Raw genomic sequence first — 18,596 nt, 5'->3', positions numbered from 1 at the left:
CATTTGGAGGTCTTGACCACATATTGATTAAAAATTTGCTTATTCTCCAATTACATTATTTGTAAATAACAAAGAATGTCAAGTAAATGTTTCTCTTCATTCTATCACTCAGATAGTAGTATAGATCGTCATATATATCTTAAAAAAGAGTTAAGATTAAGTATAGTATACTAATGTATATTATAATAATATAACTACAAAATATGAAATAGATATGTATAAAACTGATATGATAAAATCTTAGTTAAAGGAAATAATTATTACTGAATTTTTGAAATAATCATATTTTTGAGATATTATTAAGTGAATAAAACATATATGCCATATATAGAGTGAGTAACAAAACATGAGACTGAGAGAAGAAGATATTTCAGAAAGAAAACGAAAAAAAAAATAGAATTTTAACATCAAGAAACAAAAGATGTTTAATAATATACTATTTAACTTTCCCGTGCCTTGCGCGGACTGATATAATATTCATTTGATTGTTTGAAAATTTATTAATAGTTTGGATTCATTTGTTTTTTATTCTTGAGTATATTTGTTTGTTAGATTTTCTTGCATTTTAATGTTGGAAGATATGATTGTGAAAACAGTATAGAATAGAAAAGAGTAGATAAAAACATAGTAGTATCTAAATAATTTAGTTTAAATAGTTTTGAGATCTTTTGTTCACTGTTCTATGTAGTTTAGACGTAATTTTTTGAAGTATCATATGAACTAATTCGATTTTGATCACTGTTTTATGTGTTTTAAATATCATAAATACTGTAATTTCACTAATTAAATTTTTTTGCTAAATTTAAGTTTTTTCTTATTTTAAAACGACATTTCATTACTTTTTAAATAGTTTCTATTTTTTGTTTCTTTTAGCATTTTTGTTAGATTTTTTTTCTAATTTTCGGAAACATAAGAAATGGTAAACACTAAAAGATATAGATTCCATTTTTTTATAAAAAACGTTTTTGTTAAAAAAATTAAATTTTGGTTATATATAATTTTAAAAACAGTTTGATTGACTATGAAATTAAACATTAAATCATAATAATTTATACCGGTTTGTTTTAAGTTTTTTTTACACATCATCAAAAAAGAACCAATAAAAAATGACATATAATTGCAAAATAGGGCTAACCGGTCATTTTACAGCTGAAATTCATTCTAAAGCTGACACGTAAACGAAATGTTGTGAAAATTGCTGTGAGCATGACACATAAACAAATCACTACACAAATAAGTATATAGATTTTATCATTTTAATGTCATTTTGAGTTAAATTAATAATACGTATGTATACGTATGTAGGAGTGTAGGATCCTAACCATATTAAATTATTTATTTATAAGAAAAACTACCTATAAGAACATAATTCTCAGTGTTAAATTTAAAATGACATAAAATATCTTGTTAAACATCTTTTCTTTCCTGATGTCAAAAGCACACATTTTTTCGTTCTCTTTTTAAAATGTCTTCTCCTGTCAGTCTCAGGTTTTGTTTTCCTTTGATCTCTTCATCCATCTTAATTTAATCTTGAAAGATTTTAAATTATGATATATGCGAAAAAATCTATATATTGTTTTTAGTAAGATTGTGAAGTTTGATTAAATTTAAGCAAATAAAGATGTGTGGCTTAAGAAAGTTAGTGCCGTAAAGAAACGATAATGAGAGGTTGAACTTGAAGAAATGAGTATTTTTCATCTGAACTATATTTTGGCATATAATTAAGTGAATAACACACATATATATATATGTGTGTGTTATTCACTTAATTATATGCCAAAAGATGATTATTTCATAAATTCTCCCATAAGAATTTCCTTTAACTAGCATTTTATTATATTAGGTTTATACATACCTATTTCATATGTTGTATTTATAGTATATTAATATGCTATACTTAATCTTAACTTCTTTTAGAAATATATGACCTCTATACTATTATGTGAGTGATAGAATTAAGAGAATAACATTTATTTGGCATTCTTTGTTATATCACAACAAAATGTCACTGGCGAATAAGCAAATTTTAATCAATAATATGGTCAAGACCTCCAAATGTGGTTAATGTTTGTAGAGAATTTCAGTTCTGATAGAAATTTGAATATAAGAGGGGAAGAAATTAAATGGCATGGAGAGCACAAACAGAAAATGAGCTTAGCATTCAGAATGAAACAAAGGTGCACACAACATGAGCTTACACTTGGGGGCAAGCAGTAATAAGCTTTGCCCTTGATGTATTATTTGGAACCAAAAGAAACATGAACATAAACATACAAAAATATAATGGCCTCACACCGGATGAATACAAAATTGAAACTTGGCACCATATGAAGTTATCTCAAACGCTTTCTTTGTAGCAATGGCAATGTTTGGCGGATCCCTCAACAACTCCTTTGCAGACCGATTTTTTCCCGTATTTGGCTATACAACAGTGACAGCAATCGTTGTTTGAACCTGTGAACGGCTCCGGCCCACACTCCTCAGAGAACACTGGATTCGTGCATCCTCTGGGGAGGCATCTACTATTGGTTCTGCGATCAGCCTCGATCTTGAGGATTTCTACATGTTGACATATTCATCAGCACAAGTTAACTAAAAGAGAACTGAAAAATATAACTAATAGAGAACTTTGTTAAATTAATTAATACCAGTGGAAGCCACCATGAGGACAAGTAAGAGAACGGTGAAGGTGACGGAGTTGAGGTTCTTGGCCATTTCTTTTTCTTTGTTTTGCTTTGCTTGCTCTTAAACTTTTTGTGAGATCTATACATATCCATAGATGTCGTGATGTATTTATAATCCAAAATTTTGTAACTTCGTTATAACTGTTTAATCTCTCCACCTTTCTTTCAGGTTTACCCAAGTTATTGATGTCGACATAATTCTGCATTGCCGTATATTTCATTAAATTGATCTTTCTGAAGTCAATTCTTTTTTTTTTTAATTGTGCACTAACTTTATATAGTTGACAAAAACAAGAAGGTCGCCGTTGTCTTGGTATCCACTTTCTCTTAAGTTTAAAAATTTTCATTGTTTTTAGATAATATCGGACGATGTTACATTGCTTAAAAGACAATTTTGTAAATATCCGGATCTTGGGATCAACATCTACGTCCCTTTACAAGAATAGCTATCATGTGGACATAGAAATGTATAATTCTTCAATCATCAATCTGTCCCTCACTCCCTCCCCTATCTCTCATTAAAGGTATTGACAGACAGATTATTAATTCCATCACAGCGAGAAGGCACAGGAAAGGTTTCAGCGACTTAATGTTACTTTGGCTTAACTGAGGTTTCAGCGACTTAATGATCTTGTTTTTTATTTTATTTTTTGCCAAGGTGCTATGTACAGGGATCAAGCTTTTGTAAGATCCAAACTTCATTTTATATGATATTTACAAGTTAGCAAGAGAATACGACACTTAGTGTCCAAGAACGTGTCATCACAGTTATGTTTAGCCAAAGTAGTTTACCAAAATCTTGTATGAAACCGAGTTTGTTGATAAAGCTCTCGCAAAGGTCAAGTTTTATTTTGATAATATGTAAGCAGATGCTCAAAAATGACAAGATAAGTACTAAGATCGAGATTGATAAGAAGTAAGCTAAGCTTTGGGATAGGAGACTTAGTATGTTTGCAGATAGCAGCCCAGAAAGTTTTTGGAAAATAGAAATTCATGATCGAAATTGTACCCTATACCGGAATAGGCATAATGTTGAACGCAAATTGTTCAGAATTCAAGTTGGCCATATTCAATATTTTGACGTGAGTTGGACAATATCATAATTAACACACGATATCATCTATATTCCTTTAAACAATTAATTACCAATGTATCCACCAATTACACTATGCACGTCTTCTAAATAACACATTCTCTTTGCTTAACTCTTGTCCCCAAAATTAAATATAAATATGCATTTTCCGGGAATTAACAACAATAAGGGGGGATACGTGATGAATTCCATTTTAAATGAAGAGAATGTGCTCACAATATGAAATATTTTTTGGGGGGGATAAATAACGGTATAAAATATGCCTGGTGTGATTATACAGTATAGGCCTAATTAAGCCTTGTGTGATTTTTGATGAGATGAATAACTTCACACCATTTGCTTAGCTTAACTTTTTATCATTTGTACCGTAAAAGAGGTAACGGCGTTGGTGTGGTGATGTAGCGTCATGGGTCGACGTCGACGTCAACCGAAGAGAAATGCTTGAGAAGTCACTTACCTCGAGTAAACTATATTAAAGCAATTATTTTTTTAGTAATTTTTTTTTTCTACGACGATTTGTGCAATTTTTTTGGGTAACAAGATATTTTTTTTATTATTCATTAAGAACAAATAAATTTATAAAAAGAGGAACAACTAACAAGGACAAAGACAAGTAGACAACGACGACCTTCTTTTTTTGTTAATTATCTAATTAGATAAGTGCATAATTAAAAAAAAATTATTGACTGGGAAATAAAAACTTAATGAAACATATATACGGCATTGCACAACTGTATGTCGACATTATGAACTTTGGGTTAAACCAGACACAAAAGCCGAGAGATTAAACAATTCTAACGAAGTTAATTACAAAATTTTGACTATCTATAAATAGATCATCACAAAAGTTAAGTTTATTGACAAGAAAAAGAAAAAGCAAGTTTAAGAAAAAGCAAAGTAAAACAACAAAGAAATGGCAAAGAACCTCAACTCCATCACCTTCACCGTTCTCTTGCTTGTCCTCATGGTGGCTTCCACTGGTATTAATTTAACAAAGTTCTCTATTAACTATATTTTGCAGTTTTCTTTTAGTTATCTTGTGCCTGATGAATATGTCAACATGTAGAAATCCTCAAGATCGAGGCTGATCAGAGAACCAATAGTAGATGCCTTCCGAGAGGATGCACGAATCCAGTGTTCTCCGAGGAGTGTGGGCCGGAGCCGTTCACAGGTTCCAACAACGATTGCTGTCACTGTTGTATAGCCAAATACGGGAGAAAATCAGTCTGCAAAGGTGTTGTTGAGGGATCCGCCAAACATTGCCATTGCTACAAAGAGAGCGTTTGAAATAACCTCATATGGTACCAAGTGTTGATTTTGTATTCGTTCGGTGTGAGGACATTACATTTGTGTATGTTTATGTTCATGTTTCTTTTGCTTCCAAATAATACACCAAGGGCAAAGCTTATCACTGCTTGCCCCCAAGTGTAAGCTCATGTTGTGTGCACTTTTGTTTCATTCTGAATACTAAGCTCTGTTTTCTGTTTGTGCTCTTCATTTCATCCCCGCTTACATTCAAACCTCTGCCACAATTGAAATTCTCTATATATGTTGACCACATCTGGAGGTATAGACTTGGAAAGTAAGATCAATGTTTAAGTGGCATGTTTCATGCTCAAAAGATTATAGATGATTATCGTGTCATTTCAATTAGAACTTTAAGTTGGATATATCATGTTGACAGTTGGTACTTGAATGCGAAAACTGACTAGGATTTTCAAATAGTGTCAAAAAATGTTCACTAGAATATATATATAATCCCTCACAGCTTATAAAAACAGAAGTATTGTAAAATTAAGACTTTAACTCCGCTAAATCACAAAGTAAAATATCATATATTTAAATATAAATCTAAATTTATTAAAACTAGTATGCAAGTAAAAATAAAATATTTAGATTCTAGAATTAACAATCTGCATAACTATCATTTATATCTATTTTATTAAAACAAAAGCACTCCTAAACTTTTTTTACAAAATTATTTATAAATAGTTTTAAAATTATCCTAATTTATTGCAATATTATTTAAAAGTATATTTTTATATATAAATTTAATTCTAAAAATTAGATATTAATTTAGATAACTAAAATTTTTCTTAAATATAGGTATATTTAATTTAAAATTCAAACAATTTAAACTTTTTGTAATTAATTTTAATTCTGAAAATAGATATTAATTTAAATGACTTTAGATTTCTTTAAACATAGGTTAGATTTAATTTAATGTTCAAAATTAAAATAATATTTTCAAAATAACATATATGATTAACAAATATGTTATTATATTTTTTAAAATTATATTCAGTCAGACTAAAAATTCATATATTGAAAATAGATAAATATTAATATTATATGGTAATTTGATAGGATGGATTATAATTTTTTTGTAATTGTGCTTTTATGCAGATTAGCTTATCAAAACATGCAAGATATTAAGATAAAATTTATTTCAAAATTAGTAAATATTTATATTATATAGTAATATAAATGAGTGGGTTAGAATTATAGTTTTATAACCACGGTCCTTTTCGGATTAGTAGAATGAGTGAGTTAGAAATATATTTTTATATAATGGTCATTTTTTTATTAATAAAATGACCGGATTAAAATTATGTTTTTATGATAGTGATCATAATATACAAGAAAAAATTTTTTAAAAAAAAGTATATCTAAACACAAAAATAAATCTTTGTCACTTATTAAAAAATTATATCTATAAAAAACATAAATTACATTACAAATTTTGATTAAAAAAAATTATGCACGAGGTAAAGTCTAGTAAATAGATTTAAAATGAAGAATCAGACCTTTCATTTAGTTATTCACACATCATGTTTTGTAATTGGCAGTTAAAAGAATTCAAAATCGATCTATATTATCGAAACCTAATAAACAATCTCTTTAAAGGAATGAATGGATTCTAAGTAAAATTTTAAATATTATACAATTTTAAATCAGTTTTTGACCCTCTAACTCAAAATCTCCTTACAAGAGTTCTGAAAGTTAGTTACATGGATCATAACCCATCTTCTTTGAAACTGTATCTTCTGTACTCAAGATTGCGTATTCTTATTAGTTTCTTGTGTAAACTCAAACTGGAATTTGTAATCTTACTTTCTGTTCGATCAAACAAATATATTTTAGTTTATTATTTTATGCTAAAAGTTATATTAACTGAGAGTTTTCAAAATATATCACCCAAATTCTGATGTTTTCATCGAGATTGTAATATTTTTCTTTCAATGGCACTGGTTTTGTGGTCTTAGACTTGAATTAACAGACTGGCTAAAAAAATAAAAATCATTTTATTACTGAATTTAGGCATTACAGTGTACAACAAACTTGCCCCTAAGGGTACCTCTAACCACTTCGCCAGAGAGGTTATGGACCGGGTGGTGATTTAATGTTTTGGTTAAGCAAACCGTCTCATGTAAGCCACGATGCTCCACGAGCTTTGTTAGTTTGTACTGAGGGAAAACGACGTAAATCTCCCTTTGAAATATCATATAGTAATAGATTCATCTAAACTTTCGACCTCGTCCTAAATTTCCATAATTTTAAATTTAAAAACGTATATAATCCCAATTGACAAATTTTAAACCTATTTACCATAACTATTGGTTTAAATGGTTTAGGAGCTTAACCCGGTACAAAAACCATTTTCTATAGCCGATCGAAATAAAAAAAACGATCAAACTTAATCTGATCCATAAAGCCGACTTGACCCATTTTTATTCTTCTTCTTCACCCGACCCATGATTATATTCTTCTTCTTCACCATAATCATTCTTCTTTTGGATCAGATAACTCAATTTCCTGCACACAAACCTCTAGAAAAATGTTCGGCAGTGTCGAAGATCATGAGAGAGGATATTGTTCAGTGGTGTAAGGATGGCCGCCGTCTTACGTCTGAAGTCTGATGAAGAAAGCTGTTTACGTCGACAAAATCTCGTCGCCGATTACTGCCACTCCCGATCAGAAATAGTTTGATTACCAGAAGGCAAGCTATGTTAAGTTTACTGGACTTCCAACTCAAAACCAATTGGCGATAAGTAGAGAGGTCCAAGTCCCTTATATACTAGTGTTAGTCCCTTTAAACTTCCGATATGGGATTCTAACACGTTCCCTCGAGATGATGGCTCTTATCAGTCCATCTCGAACCGAATCCCACTTTAAGACCGACAATAAACCCTTTTTGGGCCACCCTTATTCGGTCAACAAACGAGGCTTTGATACCATGTTAAGATTACTGGACTTCCAACTCAAAACTAATTAGCGATAAATGGAGAGATCAAAATCCCTTACATACTAGTATTAGTCCCTTTACACTTCTGATGTGGGATTCCAACAAGCTATAACAGCTGGAAATTGAAGGAAAACCCAGAAAAGAGCAATGTCCCACCAGTTAGTAAAAGAAGAGAATGGAAATTGAAATCCTGAATTCAAATTTAACCCAGATATGATTGAATCTGAAACTACTGAATAAAAGCTTCAATTTCATCTGATAAATGATCACAACACCAGTCAAGAAAGAGACAAGAAACTGAGAATCATCAAACCCAGAAAATAAAGAACTGAAAATTTAAATTTCAATTAGCTAAACTGTTAATCATACCCATCAAAATCCTAAAATTGGAACTGATGGGTAGAGAATCTATTCTCTGTAAGAGTAAAATAAACAAAACAAATCATTTGCTTTTTTTTTATTTCTCCCCTCTTGCAACACCCATCGATTCAGTATAGTGTAAATAACAACATTTGCAGAAAACCATTCTCTCTTTTAATTTAACAAGAATCTCAAAGCTTTCCCAGATTTTCAACAGCCTTTAATCACAATTATGAATCCATACGCATCTAAATTAACTTTGCTTCTATTCTCGTTGAAGAAACCCTAAAAAATTTCGAAAGAAGATGACCCAATTATTAAAAGCGATTCGAACTGGGAAAAATACCAATTTATTATGGGTTAGTTATTGGTTGGATCTGGTTTGACAATTTCAATCGGGTCTTAATATGGTTTAGTAGTATTTTTAGTGGTTAAGTTTAATTCGGTAAATAATAAACCGAATTAAATCATGGTTTAGGTGGTTTTTAGTTTTGAACATTTATTTTATGGGTAAATAGGTTTTGAATTTTCCAATCGGGTGGATATACTATTTTAACTTTCAAATTATGGAGATTTAGGATGAGGATAAAAGATTGGTGGATCTGTTACTATATCACATTTTAGAAGGGGGATATACGTCGTTTTTCCCTTGTAATAATCATCAACTCTTTATATACCCTTGATCGTCATGATAATTAACCAATGTGGGACAAAATATATGATTAGCCTACATTTAAAATCATCCTTTCAGCATCCCAAATAGTGAACTCCATGAAGCGTTCTTAACAGTTTTTTAATAGTAAATATTAATTATTTAAAAGTTTAGAATTTCTTGAGTTTTTTCACCTCTAATGATGAACTTCATTAACGGTTTTTAAAAATGAATAATTAATATTTTGATAAATCATTTCTTTGAAGTATAAACTATATTTTTAATAATTTAAAACATATGATATTTTATAAAATCAAATTTATATTGCATTACATGAAATTTAAAACATACAATATATAGATATTGAAATAAATAAATGTTTAGTTATAATCTTGAGAGGTGCCAAATTTGTGCAATATATGCTCAACTAAATCAACTTTCAATTGTTGATGTATTTGTCTATCACGAAGTTGATTTCGAATGTCGATCATATTGCCGAGATTTGTTGGCATATCTGCATTTTGTTTGTATGTGTGTGTTTTTCTTTCACTTGATTACTAAGATATGTTTGGTAAGAAAGAGCATTTGATTTCGTTCCATGTAAGATCTATACAATAATAAAGATTATCAAATATCCATCAGAGATTCTCACATATCCACATCTTTTTTTTTATTTAATACAATGAGATTTGTCCGAGACTTGTAATATGAAGGAAATGAAACTAACAAGAACTCATTTCTTGTCTAAATTGATATGTTGTTATACTGAACTTAAAAGGGAATATATTTTGACACAATCCAACATTTTTAATTGGCTCATATTCATGATTTAGAAAATATATCTTAACCGGATAAAAGATTACAAAAATATGTATAATGTCAAATAGGATAACACTATATTTTCTGTCAAAGAGAAAATACAAAAAAAAAAGTCAAAGACGTCGAGTGGAGTGGACCCTATTAGTAATCTCAGAAGATAAAGTGCTAAAAAAAACAGTGCTTTGTGAAGTTCTGCTTTCTTGAGAAGTTCTTCCTTCTACTTGTTCGAATGCAGATATCACACAAGAACACACTTGTGAAGTTTTGCTTCCTTCTACTTGTTCGAATTCTGATACATAACACTGAGTGTATCCATCTCGTTCGTTTTGTACGATCATATTGTGCAATATGATACATACTCTCACAATTTTTCCTACCTTTTTCTTATCCCAAATAATAGCTGGGTTTTTTACAATTGCAAATCGAGCTTGCAAGACTCCAAAAGCACGCTCGACATCTTTTCGGACAGATTCTTGATATGTAGCAAATAACAATGCTTTCGGACCTTGAGGAATTGGAAAAGATTGGATAAAAATTACCCATTTCGGATAAATACCGTCTGTGAGGTACTACGTCAAATAATACTCGTATCTGTTGACCAAATAATTCACTTTTGGAGTTCAACCTTGTAATATATCATCAAAAATAGGTGAGCGATCAAGAACATTGATATCGTTTAAGGTACATGGAGGTCCAAAAAATACGTGTCATATCCAAATATCCTGTGACGCTACAGCCTCTAAGAGCATATTAACGCCAAGACGGAGAGAGTTTTTATCAGAAATCAAATATTAAAATAATTGGGCTGCGTCTCTAGTTTGGTTTAGACGTCTCTTATTTGGCGACTTTTGGAAACGTTTCTAGCTACACGCGGCAAGCGTTTGTGGTTAATAGAAATGAGAGAAAAAAAAAAACCAAAGTGTTTTCATTTCCATTTTTTCGACATTTTCTTTCTCCCATTTTCCTCTCTTCACCCATGAAATCGATTGAAATCCGCAGCTTCTCCGATCGATTGTCTGAGGGTTCGCGATTTGACTCCGCAGCATCCTGACGGCTTCTCCGACAGGGCGCGGTTCTCCCACAGAGCGCGCCTTGCTCCGAAACCTGATAACCCTTGGTGACGGCGCTTTCCAACAGGGCGCGCCTTACTTCGAAACCTGATAAAATCGATTGATTGATGAATTAAAGACAGATTGGTCTTAGTTTCAATCGCCTCCTGTAGAGATAAGTTTCTCTTTATCCCTTTCTTTCCTTCATCTCTTTCAATGTTGCTTGAGTACAGATTGAAATGGATTTAGGCGTGAATCGTCGTGAAGTATTGCTGTTTGTTGTTTGTAATCATTTGCTGTTTGTAATCGTTGTAAATCTGCTGTGAACTTGAATCATTTGGTGAAATAGAGACCTTGAATCATTTGTGTGTATATAGACCTGTAAATGCAAGAAGACTGTCCAAGTTTGTAAGTTCCTTTTTTAAAGCTTCTGTATTTTTTTCAGTGGTTTTTCTTTTTATGTTCCTTCTCCAACTGGTCAGTCTTGCTTTTGTTTGTTCACGATGGTAGAACAAAGCAAGGAAAGCAATCTAGTGATTCAGCTTAAATGGCAAGATCCAAAAGTCTTTGTTAAAGATGGAATCAAAAGCCTTCGGTTCTATTGCATTCTTGATCATTACTCTTCTCCTCTGTGGAACAATTCAATTAGCGATTTGCAGATCGGAAGAGATAAGCAAGGAGGAGACGATGAAGCTAGGAGGCGTTCATGATCTCCGAGGAAACCAGAACAGTGGAGAGATCGAGAGCAGGTTGTTGCAGGAACGATGTACCACTTAACTCTAGAAGCAAACGAAGGTGGGCAGACTAAGAATTTCGAAGCCAAAGTGTGGGTGAAGCCATGGATGAATTTCAAGCAGCTTCAGGAGTTTACAGAATCCTCTACTTGAAATTCACTTGTTCAAAGGTAATCCAAATGTTTCTTTTAAAATTCTCTAAGAATAATACGTCTGAGATGGCTTGGTTTCAGAACCACTATGTGTAATGTACTGTTATAAACGAAACCTGAAGTTAATGTAGTAATCAAGAAACTTGTTCTGTTTCTTGCAATTTGCTTATGTGTATAGTCTTTCTGCTCATTTTTAATGATTCCATACAAAACGCCGATTCCAAAACAAATTAGTAATCTTTGAGACAATTGACACGACTAATCTCAAGAGAAGTTTTCAATTATAAACCGCAAAGAAACATGACTACAAAACAACAACAAGATGCTCTCAGCAAAAGGTAGATCAGATAGTATCCTCGCTAAGATCATAATAATTAAGTATTTAAGAAAAATTGTATGTTTTATTTATTTTAATTTCAATGTATTACTTGTATTTTAATCAAATAAATTTTACTTATTAATAATACATATTTTATTAAGTTTATTAAAAAGAAAAAAATTCTCAAAACACCCAGTTGGGTTTTTCCCATTGCACAGCCCACAAATGAAGATCTTTAAAAACAGTTTCTAAATCAATTTTATGCTTAAATAATATTAAACAAATGAATAAGAGACTCTTATGGATCTCTGCATTGAAGATGCCCTAAGACGATTGTCGATTTTCCTGATCCACGTGTATATTACTCTTTCTAAGCGGTAGGACAATTCTTCCACTCCCAATGCATACAATCGATGCTTCCTCTCATCCTTGGAAATCTGCGTATCTCTCCAATATCAAGTAATCGTTGAAGTTTTTTTGGTGTGGGTCTTCTTGGGTACTCGTCTGATGCGAGTTTGTAAACGGGGTTGGTTGTTTTCGTTTTACTAAGCTTCAGGTTTTAAATTTATAACCCCTAAATGTCTGCAAGTGCACAGATGTGCGCTGTAGTACTTAGGGTATCGATCCACAGAGACTTAGTTGTTTCAGTACGAATTCACTGCAACGCTTAAATCAGATTAGAACTAAAAAGGTTTTGGTTTTGGGTTTTTGTTGTCACTAAATCTAAACTAAAAAGCTAAACAAGTAAAAGCAATTGAAAGTAGCAAATAAAAGCAAGTAAAAATCGATTAAACAAAAGCGAATGAAGGCAACTAGATGGCGATTAAACTAGGCGATTGAAAGCAAAGAACAAGCAAATGAAAAGCAAATTAAATTGAAGGTTGTAAGCAATGAAAGACAAACGTTGGGGCTCAAGGGGTTTTGCAGGGGTTCATGGTCTATGCTAGGTCGATTTTAAACAAGTGATAAAGGTAATCAACTACGTATGTTCTAGAACTCGAGGCACGGAAGTATGAATAGCCTACTTTCACAGCAGTAAACAACTATCTCTCGCAATCCTGATCAGTAGGTTTCCACTCTGATCCTGGAAGGGAGAAGATGCAATAGCAGAATAAGACTCATCAACATTCACAACTCAACTACAGGTAGGTTTCCACTCCTATAGAAGAATTGCTCGTTTCACCCTAGTTCAGACAATCAATGAAATCTTTCGCAACATATCATATCAGATCGGCTTCTAAGTGGCCAGCAAAGAATCACGCAGTAAGATTAAAGGCAAACGAAGAACATCTAGAAGATTATAAATCCTAAATTTATCGATTCATAAGCAAAGACACATGAAATTCCCTTTGAACAATCCCTTTAAACCCAACTGGGTAACTACTCAAACGTATTGTAACAAAGCATCATAAACGAAATTGAAAGTGCAGGAAACTAAAGAAAACAGGGAAGAAGAATGAAGAACGGAATCGCAGATGAAGGCGCGATGATGCTCTCCTCGACGGTTCCTCCTTCAAAGGCGGCGGCTCCTAGGGTTTGTGAAGCACACGAACTCTCTCTCTCTCTAAGTGTTTCGTTTTATTCTTCTCTGCCTCTTTAGAATGACCTAAAGAGGGTATTTATAGCTTCTGGGGTGGTTCTGGACACTTAGGACTTCAAAAATAACGAAAGGAATTGATCGGGGCTTTAATTAAGTCGTCGGGAAAGTGAACGACCAATGTCCGCGGTCGCGGTGGCTCTACCCGCGGGAAAACAGGTGTTGGCCGCGGTCCCGACTCGTGGTCCTCTTCCGGAACTGCATTTTCTGTCATTCTTGCATCGGGAGTATCTGAAGATCTAACCGTTTGATTGTCTCCAAACCAAGTGCATTAGAAAGCTGGTTGGATCCTCTATGTTTTCGCAAATTTTGGGGGTGATCAGACGGTAAGAAAGTCTTCATCGCTTGTCATACTTCTGACGGTCTGCATTTATCCAAAATTGCTCATTTGTTCCAAATTGCATATCTTTTGCCCAAGTTTCCTGTAAAGTCTTTTTAAACTCTAAAACATTGAAAACACTTTAAAAACTATTGAAAACAGAGTTAAAACACCTGCATAAGATACAATTATGATCCATAAAAGTGGTCAAAATACGGTGTTATCAACTCCCCCAGACTTACCTTTTTGTTTGTCCTCAAACAAACTTAAGTCAGGAAAGAAATTTTTGAAAAATCGCAGGAACTAAACAATATCTCAGTGACCGTCCTTCTAAACCATAACTTATCGTGAAACATCTATTTAGATCTAGTCTAGAAAATTCTCACCAAAATACAAGCATACTAGTCCGTTAATCCGTCATGCGAAAATCTACACACTTAGATCTAACTTCCAGTCAACTTAGCTCTCTACATTCATTAAGTGTAATGGTGAATTCTCATTAAAGACATTATTCAGGGTAGACGGCATTTGGTATTAAGGGCTGTTTAAGTGGTGGAGTTTAAGTGTTTCGGGTTACCTGAAGATCTGGAGGATGCAAGATATTATGCAAAACCGCAAGAGAGAGAAGGACCTGTTGATGACCGCAGATTTTCAGTCACTTCTCCTTTGCCAAATGTTGCTGCATAATCTTCCTCCTTTGTTGTAAACAGCTGTTCCCCCAGACTTAGATCTTTTCCGGGAATCATAAAGATAATCTCCAAAACTCCATAAAATCGAATCAAGTTTGCCTCAAGTATAAAACTCGATCCTCCTAGACTCTCTAAGGTTTTAATTTCCTCTCCCTTCATATTTTTCTTTTCCTTTTCGGATTTTTTTTTTTTTTTTAGAGAGGAAATAACATTTTATAAAGAGAGAGTGTAAGGGACGAAATTGTACCAAAATTTTGAAGTTTTTCCAAGGCAAACTGAATTATCTCCTTTTGTTGAATCATTCCAATGAAATCGCAGGTCTCCGTCTTCAGTGACTGAAAACCGCGTTGATCCTCTTTCTCTCCGACGTTTTTGCACATATCTGCATATAGGACAATGAAAAACAAGAATGCATGTGGTTTGAAAGAGGTTAGGTTCGGTGGGGAACTAGCTAAAGATAAACTAGCCATTCAGGATCAACAAAGAGTGGTAAAAGGAATAAGGAGTCTTGAATGTATGATTCGTTTCCCTAATCTAACGCTTTAATGAGAAAATTAAGTCAAAATTAAGTCCAAATAAAATGAGCTAGTTTATCCTGTCAGAAAGAATCTCCATGAATAGAAGTCCTCTGGTGGGATTTCATAATGCAAGTACTTAGCTACCGCTTAGTCTACGCCTAAATCACAAAAAGAGCAAAAAACGAGGAAATAGCGTAGAATCACACTGGTCTAATTCATCATAGAAATGTTTACTGTGTTCCTGGTTTGAAAACTTTTTGAAAAACATTATTGAAATCGATTTTTGAAAAATTTTATGAAAAACTTTTTGAAAAATTTTATGTGTCCTAAACAAACTCAAAACAAATCAAATTTCATTAGTAACGGATGAACATCCTCCCCCAGACTTATTTCACACTGTCCTCAGTGTGATAAATCTTGGAAAGAATGGTAAAGACAATAGAAAAGTTGAAATGTTTAAGAGTACTTATCGTGCTGGAGAGTGCTGCTCGTCTCTTTTTTATTTGTTCTTCTTTATTGAAAATCTGAAATAAATGAAACAGAAACAAAGCAATGGAAATAGAAAATAAAGGTCAAAGGGAAATAGATAAAATACCAAGTGGGTTGCCTCCCACTAAGCGCTTGTTTCAAGTCATTAGCTTGACATTGTTGCTCGATTAGAATTAACCGAGGTCGTGACACTCCTTGGTCTCATCATTGGCCGATGATGGATCAATCAAAAACATCACTTCTCTCTCGTCTTCGGTTTCTTCAGCCAGATATGGCTTTACACGCTGTCCATTCACTGTAAATGAGTTTCCGGTTCTGTCCCACAGGACAATGGCTCTGTATGGTTTGACTTCCTTTATCAGGAATGGTCCTGACCATCTTGATCGTAATTTTCCTAGAAAAAGCTTAAGACAAGAATTGAAAAGAAGTACCTTATCGTTAGGAGCAAAAGTTCTATGAATAATCTTCTTATCATGATATGCTTTAGTCTTCTCTTTGTAGATCTTCGAGTTTTCGTAGGCATTGTGTCGGATTTCTTCTAACTCATGAAGTTGAAGTAGTCTTTTTTCTCTAGCTGTTTTCATGTTCATGTTCATCTCCTTGATAGCCCATTGCGCTTTATACTCGAGTTCTACTGGAAGGTGACATGCTTTTCCGTAAACTAGGTTGAATGGTGTTGTTCCTAATGGTGTCTTGAATGCTGTTCGGTATGCCCATAATGCGTCGTCAAGCTTGGTAGACCAATCCTTGCGATGAACTGCAGTAGTTTTCTGCAAAATCGACTTGATTTCTCTGTTTGAGATCTCCACTTGACCGCTGGTTTGGGGATGGTATGGAGAAGCAACTTTATGTGTAACTCCATTCTTTCTAAGAAGATTTTCGAAAACTCTGTTGATGAAATGCGATCCTCCGTCGCTTATCAAAATTCTAGGAACTCCAAAACGCGAGAATATAACAGATTTAAACAGCTTCATGACAACTTTTGCATCATTGGTGGGACTAGCGACTGCTTCAACCCACTTAGAGACGTAGTCTACAGCTACTAAGATGTATTGGTTTCCAAAAGAAGTAGGAAAGGGTCCCATAAAATCTATTCCCCAGACAACAAAAATTTCGACTTCGAGAATAAAATTTTGAGACATCTCATTCCTTTTGCTTATGTTGCCCATCCTTTGGCATTTATCTCATCGCGATATGTAAGCTTGAGTATCTTTGAACAAAGTACCAAAAACCAGCTTGTAAGATCATTGAAGCGGTTTTGAAAGTTGCAAAGTGTCCTGCGTAAGACGAGCTATGGCATCCGAATAAAATTCCTTTCATCTCTTCTTCAGCCACGCATCTTCGGAATAACCCATGAACCCTATCTCTTATGTCTTTCAGGAACTTTTTCTTCCTATAACCAAAAAATTGCGGGGGCTCTACATCAGCTGCTAAGTAATTTGCTATATGCCTAAACCATGGGGTGTTGAAAGCATCTGCTCTTCGTATGAGTGGACGTGGTGGTGTGGTATTGGCATTGGTGGGGGTAGTATCTATTTCATAGATGTTTTCTTCTGGCAAACTGTCATTTAAGGGCAATCTTTCTTCAACTCGAATTCGTGAAAGATGGTCTGCGACTCCATTATCTGCTCCTTTCCGATCTCGAATTTCGATATCGAATTCTTGCAGTAGGAGGATCCATCTTATCAACCGAGGTTTAGCGTCTTTCTTAGACATTAAATACTTGATTGCAGCATGATCAGTATGAACTATAACCTTAGATCCTACGAGATAAGAATGGAATTTCTCAAATGCAAATACGACAGCTAGAAGTTCTTTCTCTGTTGTAGCATAATTGCATTGAGCTTCGTCAAGAGTTCTGCTTGCGTAGTAGATTACGTGCAGTTTCTTATCTTTTCGTTGGCCAAGCACTGCTCCGACAGCATAGTCACTTGCATCGCACATGATTTCGAATGGGAGTTCCCAATCAGGTGCTTGCACGACTGGAGCGGAAACAAGGGCTTGTTTGATCTTATGAAACGCGGCTAAGCACTCATCATCGAACTCGAAGTTCGTTTCCTTGCAAAGCAAACGCGTAAGAGGTCTAGCTATTTGAGAAAAGTATTTTATGAATCGCCTATAGAATCCTGCGTGTCCTAAGAAACTACGAATTCCTTTCACGTTTGTGGGTGGTTGTAGGCTGGTCATGACCTCGATTTTAGCTTTGTCAACTTCAATACCTTTTCCGGAAATTCTGTGCCCAAGAACGATTCCGTCTTGTACCATGAAGTGACATTTTTCCCAATTTAATACTAAGTGCTTATCTTCACATCTTTGCATAACTTTGCCAAGATTGCCTAAGCATTTTTCAAAAGAAGATCCATAGACAGAGAAATCGTCCATGAACACTTCCATGAAATCCTCAATAAAATCTGTGAAGATCGACATCATGCACCGCTGGAAGGTAGCAGGTGCATTACACAATCTAAAAGGCATACGTCGGTAGGCGAATGTGCCATATGGACAGGTAAATGTCATTTTTTCTTGATCCTCCGGGCGAATAGGAATTTGGAAAAATCTGGAGTATCCATCAAGGAAGCAATAGTAGGGGTGATTAGCTAATCTTTCTAGCATTTGATCTATGAAGGGAAGTGGAAAATGATCTTTCCTAGTTGCTGCATTCAGCTTCCGGTAATCGATGCACATACGATGTCCAGTTACTGTTCTTGTAGCGATCATTTCATCTTTATCATTCTTAATGACAGTGACTCCTCCTTTCTTTGGAACAACATGAACTGGGCTAACCCAAGTGTTATCTGAGATAGGAAAGATTATTCCAGATTCTAAAAGCTTCATAATCTCCTTCTTGACAACATCCATGAGATTGGGGTTCAGTC

The 18,596-nt window shown here is 33.8% G+C and overlaps 2 protein-coding genes and 1 pseudogene across 2 annotated transcripts; 2 read left to right on the top strand and 1 right to left on the bottom strand.

Annotated features, from left to right (window-relative positions):
• Positions 1-2,338: 2,338 nt before the first annotated feature.
• On the bottom strand, positions 2,339-2,715 carry LOC112082185 (defensin-like protein 206). The gene is made up of 2 exons (XM_024149425.1): positions 2,649-2,715; positions 2,339-2,559 (listed from the first exon to the last, which is right to left on the bottom strand). Exons 1-2 carry the CDS (start codon positions 2,713-2,715, stop codon positions 2,339-2,341), a joined length of 288 nt encoding a protein of 95 aa, XP_024005193.1.
• Positions 2,716-4,634: 1,919 nt separating this feature from the next.
• On the top strand, positions 4,635-5,225 carry LOC112082182 (defensin-like protein 206). Its single transcript, XM_024149411.1, has 2 exons — positions 4,635-4,757; positions 4,844-5,225. Exons 1-2 carry the CDS (start codon positions 4,691-4,693, stop codon positions 5,062-5,064), a joined length of 288 nt encoding a protein of 95 aa, XP_024005179.1. The 5' UTR covers positions 4,635-4,690; the 3' UTR covers positions 5,065-5,225.
• Positions 5,226-10,788: 5,563 nt separating this feature from the next.
• LOC18010275 lies at positions 10,789-11,958 on the top strand (annotated as a pseudogene).
• Positions 11,959-18,596: the final 6,638 nt, after the last annotated feature.

Source organism: Eutrema salsugineum, unplaced genomic scaffold (genome assembly GCF_000478725.1).
Source record: "Eutrema salsugineum unplaced genomic scaffold, Eutsalg1_0 scaffold_8, whole genome shotgun sequence".
NCBI lineage: Eukaryota > Viridiplantae > Streptophyta > Magnoliopsida > Brassicales > Brassicaceae > Eutrema > Eutrema salsugineum.
Note: the sequence above shows the minus strand (reverse complement) of the source record. Positions and strands in the feature narration are given on the sequence as shown.

What these genes read in the sequence shown, in the direction of transcription:
- LOC112082185 (XM_024149425.1), bottom strand. Translation starts at nt 2,715, where the DNA reads ATGGCCAAGAACCTCAACTCCGTCACCTTCACCGTTCTCTTACTTGTC. An exon ending in CCTCATGGTGGCTTCCACTG is followed by an intron (nt 2,560 to 2,648) that starts GTATTAATTAAT and finishes GTCAACATGTAG; the next exon opens with AAATCCTCAAGATCGAGGCT.
- LOC112082182 (XM_024149411.1), top strand. Translation starts at nt 4,691, where the DNA reads ATGGCAAAGAACCTCAACTCCATCACCTTCACCGTTCTCTTGCTTGTC. An exon ending in CCTCATGGTGGCTTCCACTG is followed by an intron (nt 4,758 to 4,843) that starts GTATTAATTTAA and finishes GTCAACATGTAG; the next exon opens with AAATCCTCAAGATCGAGGCT.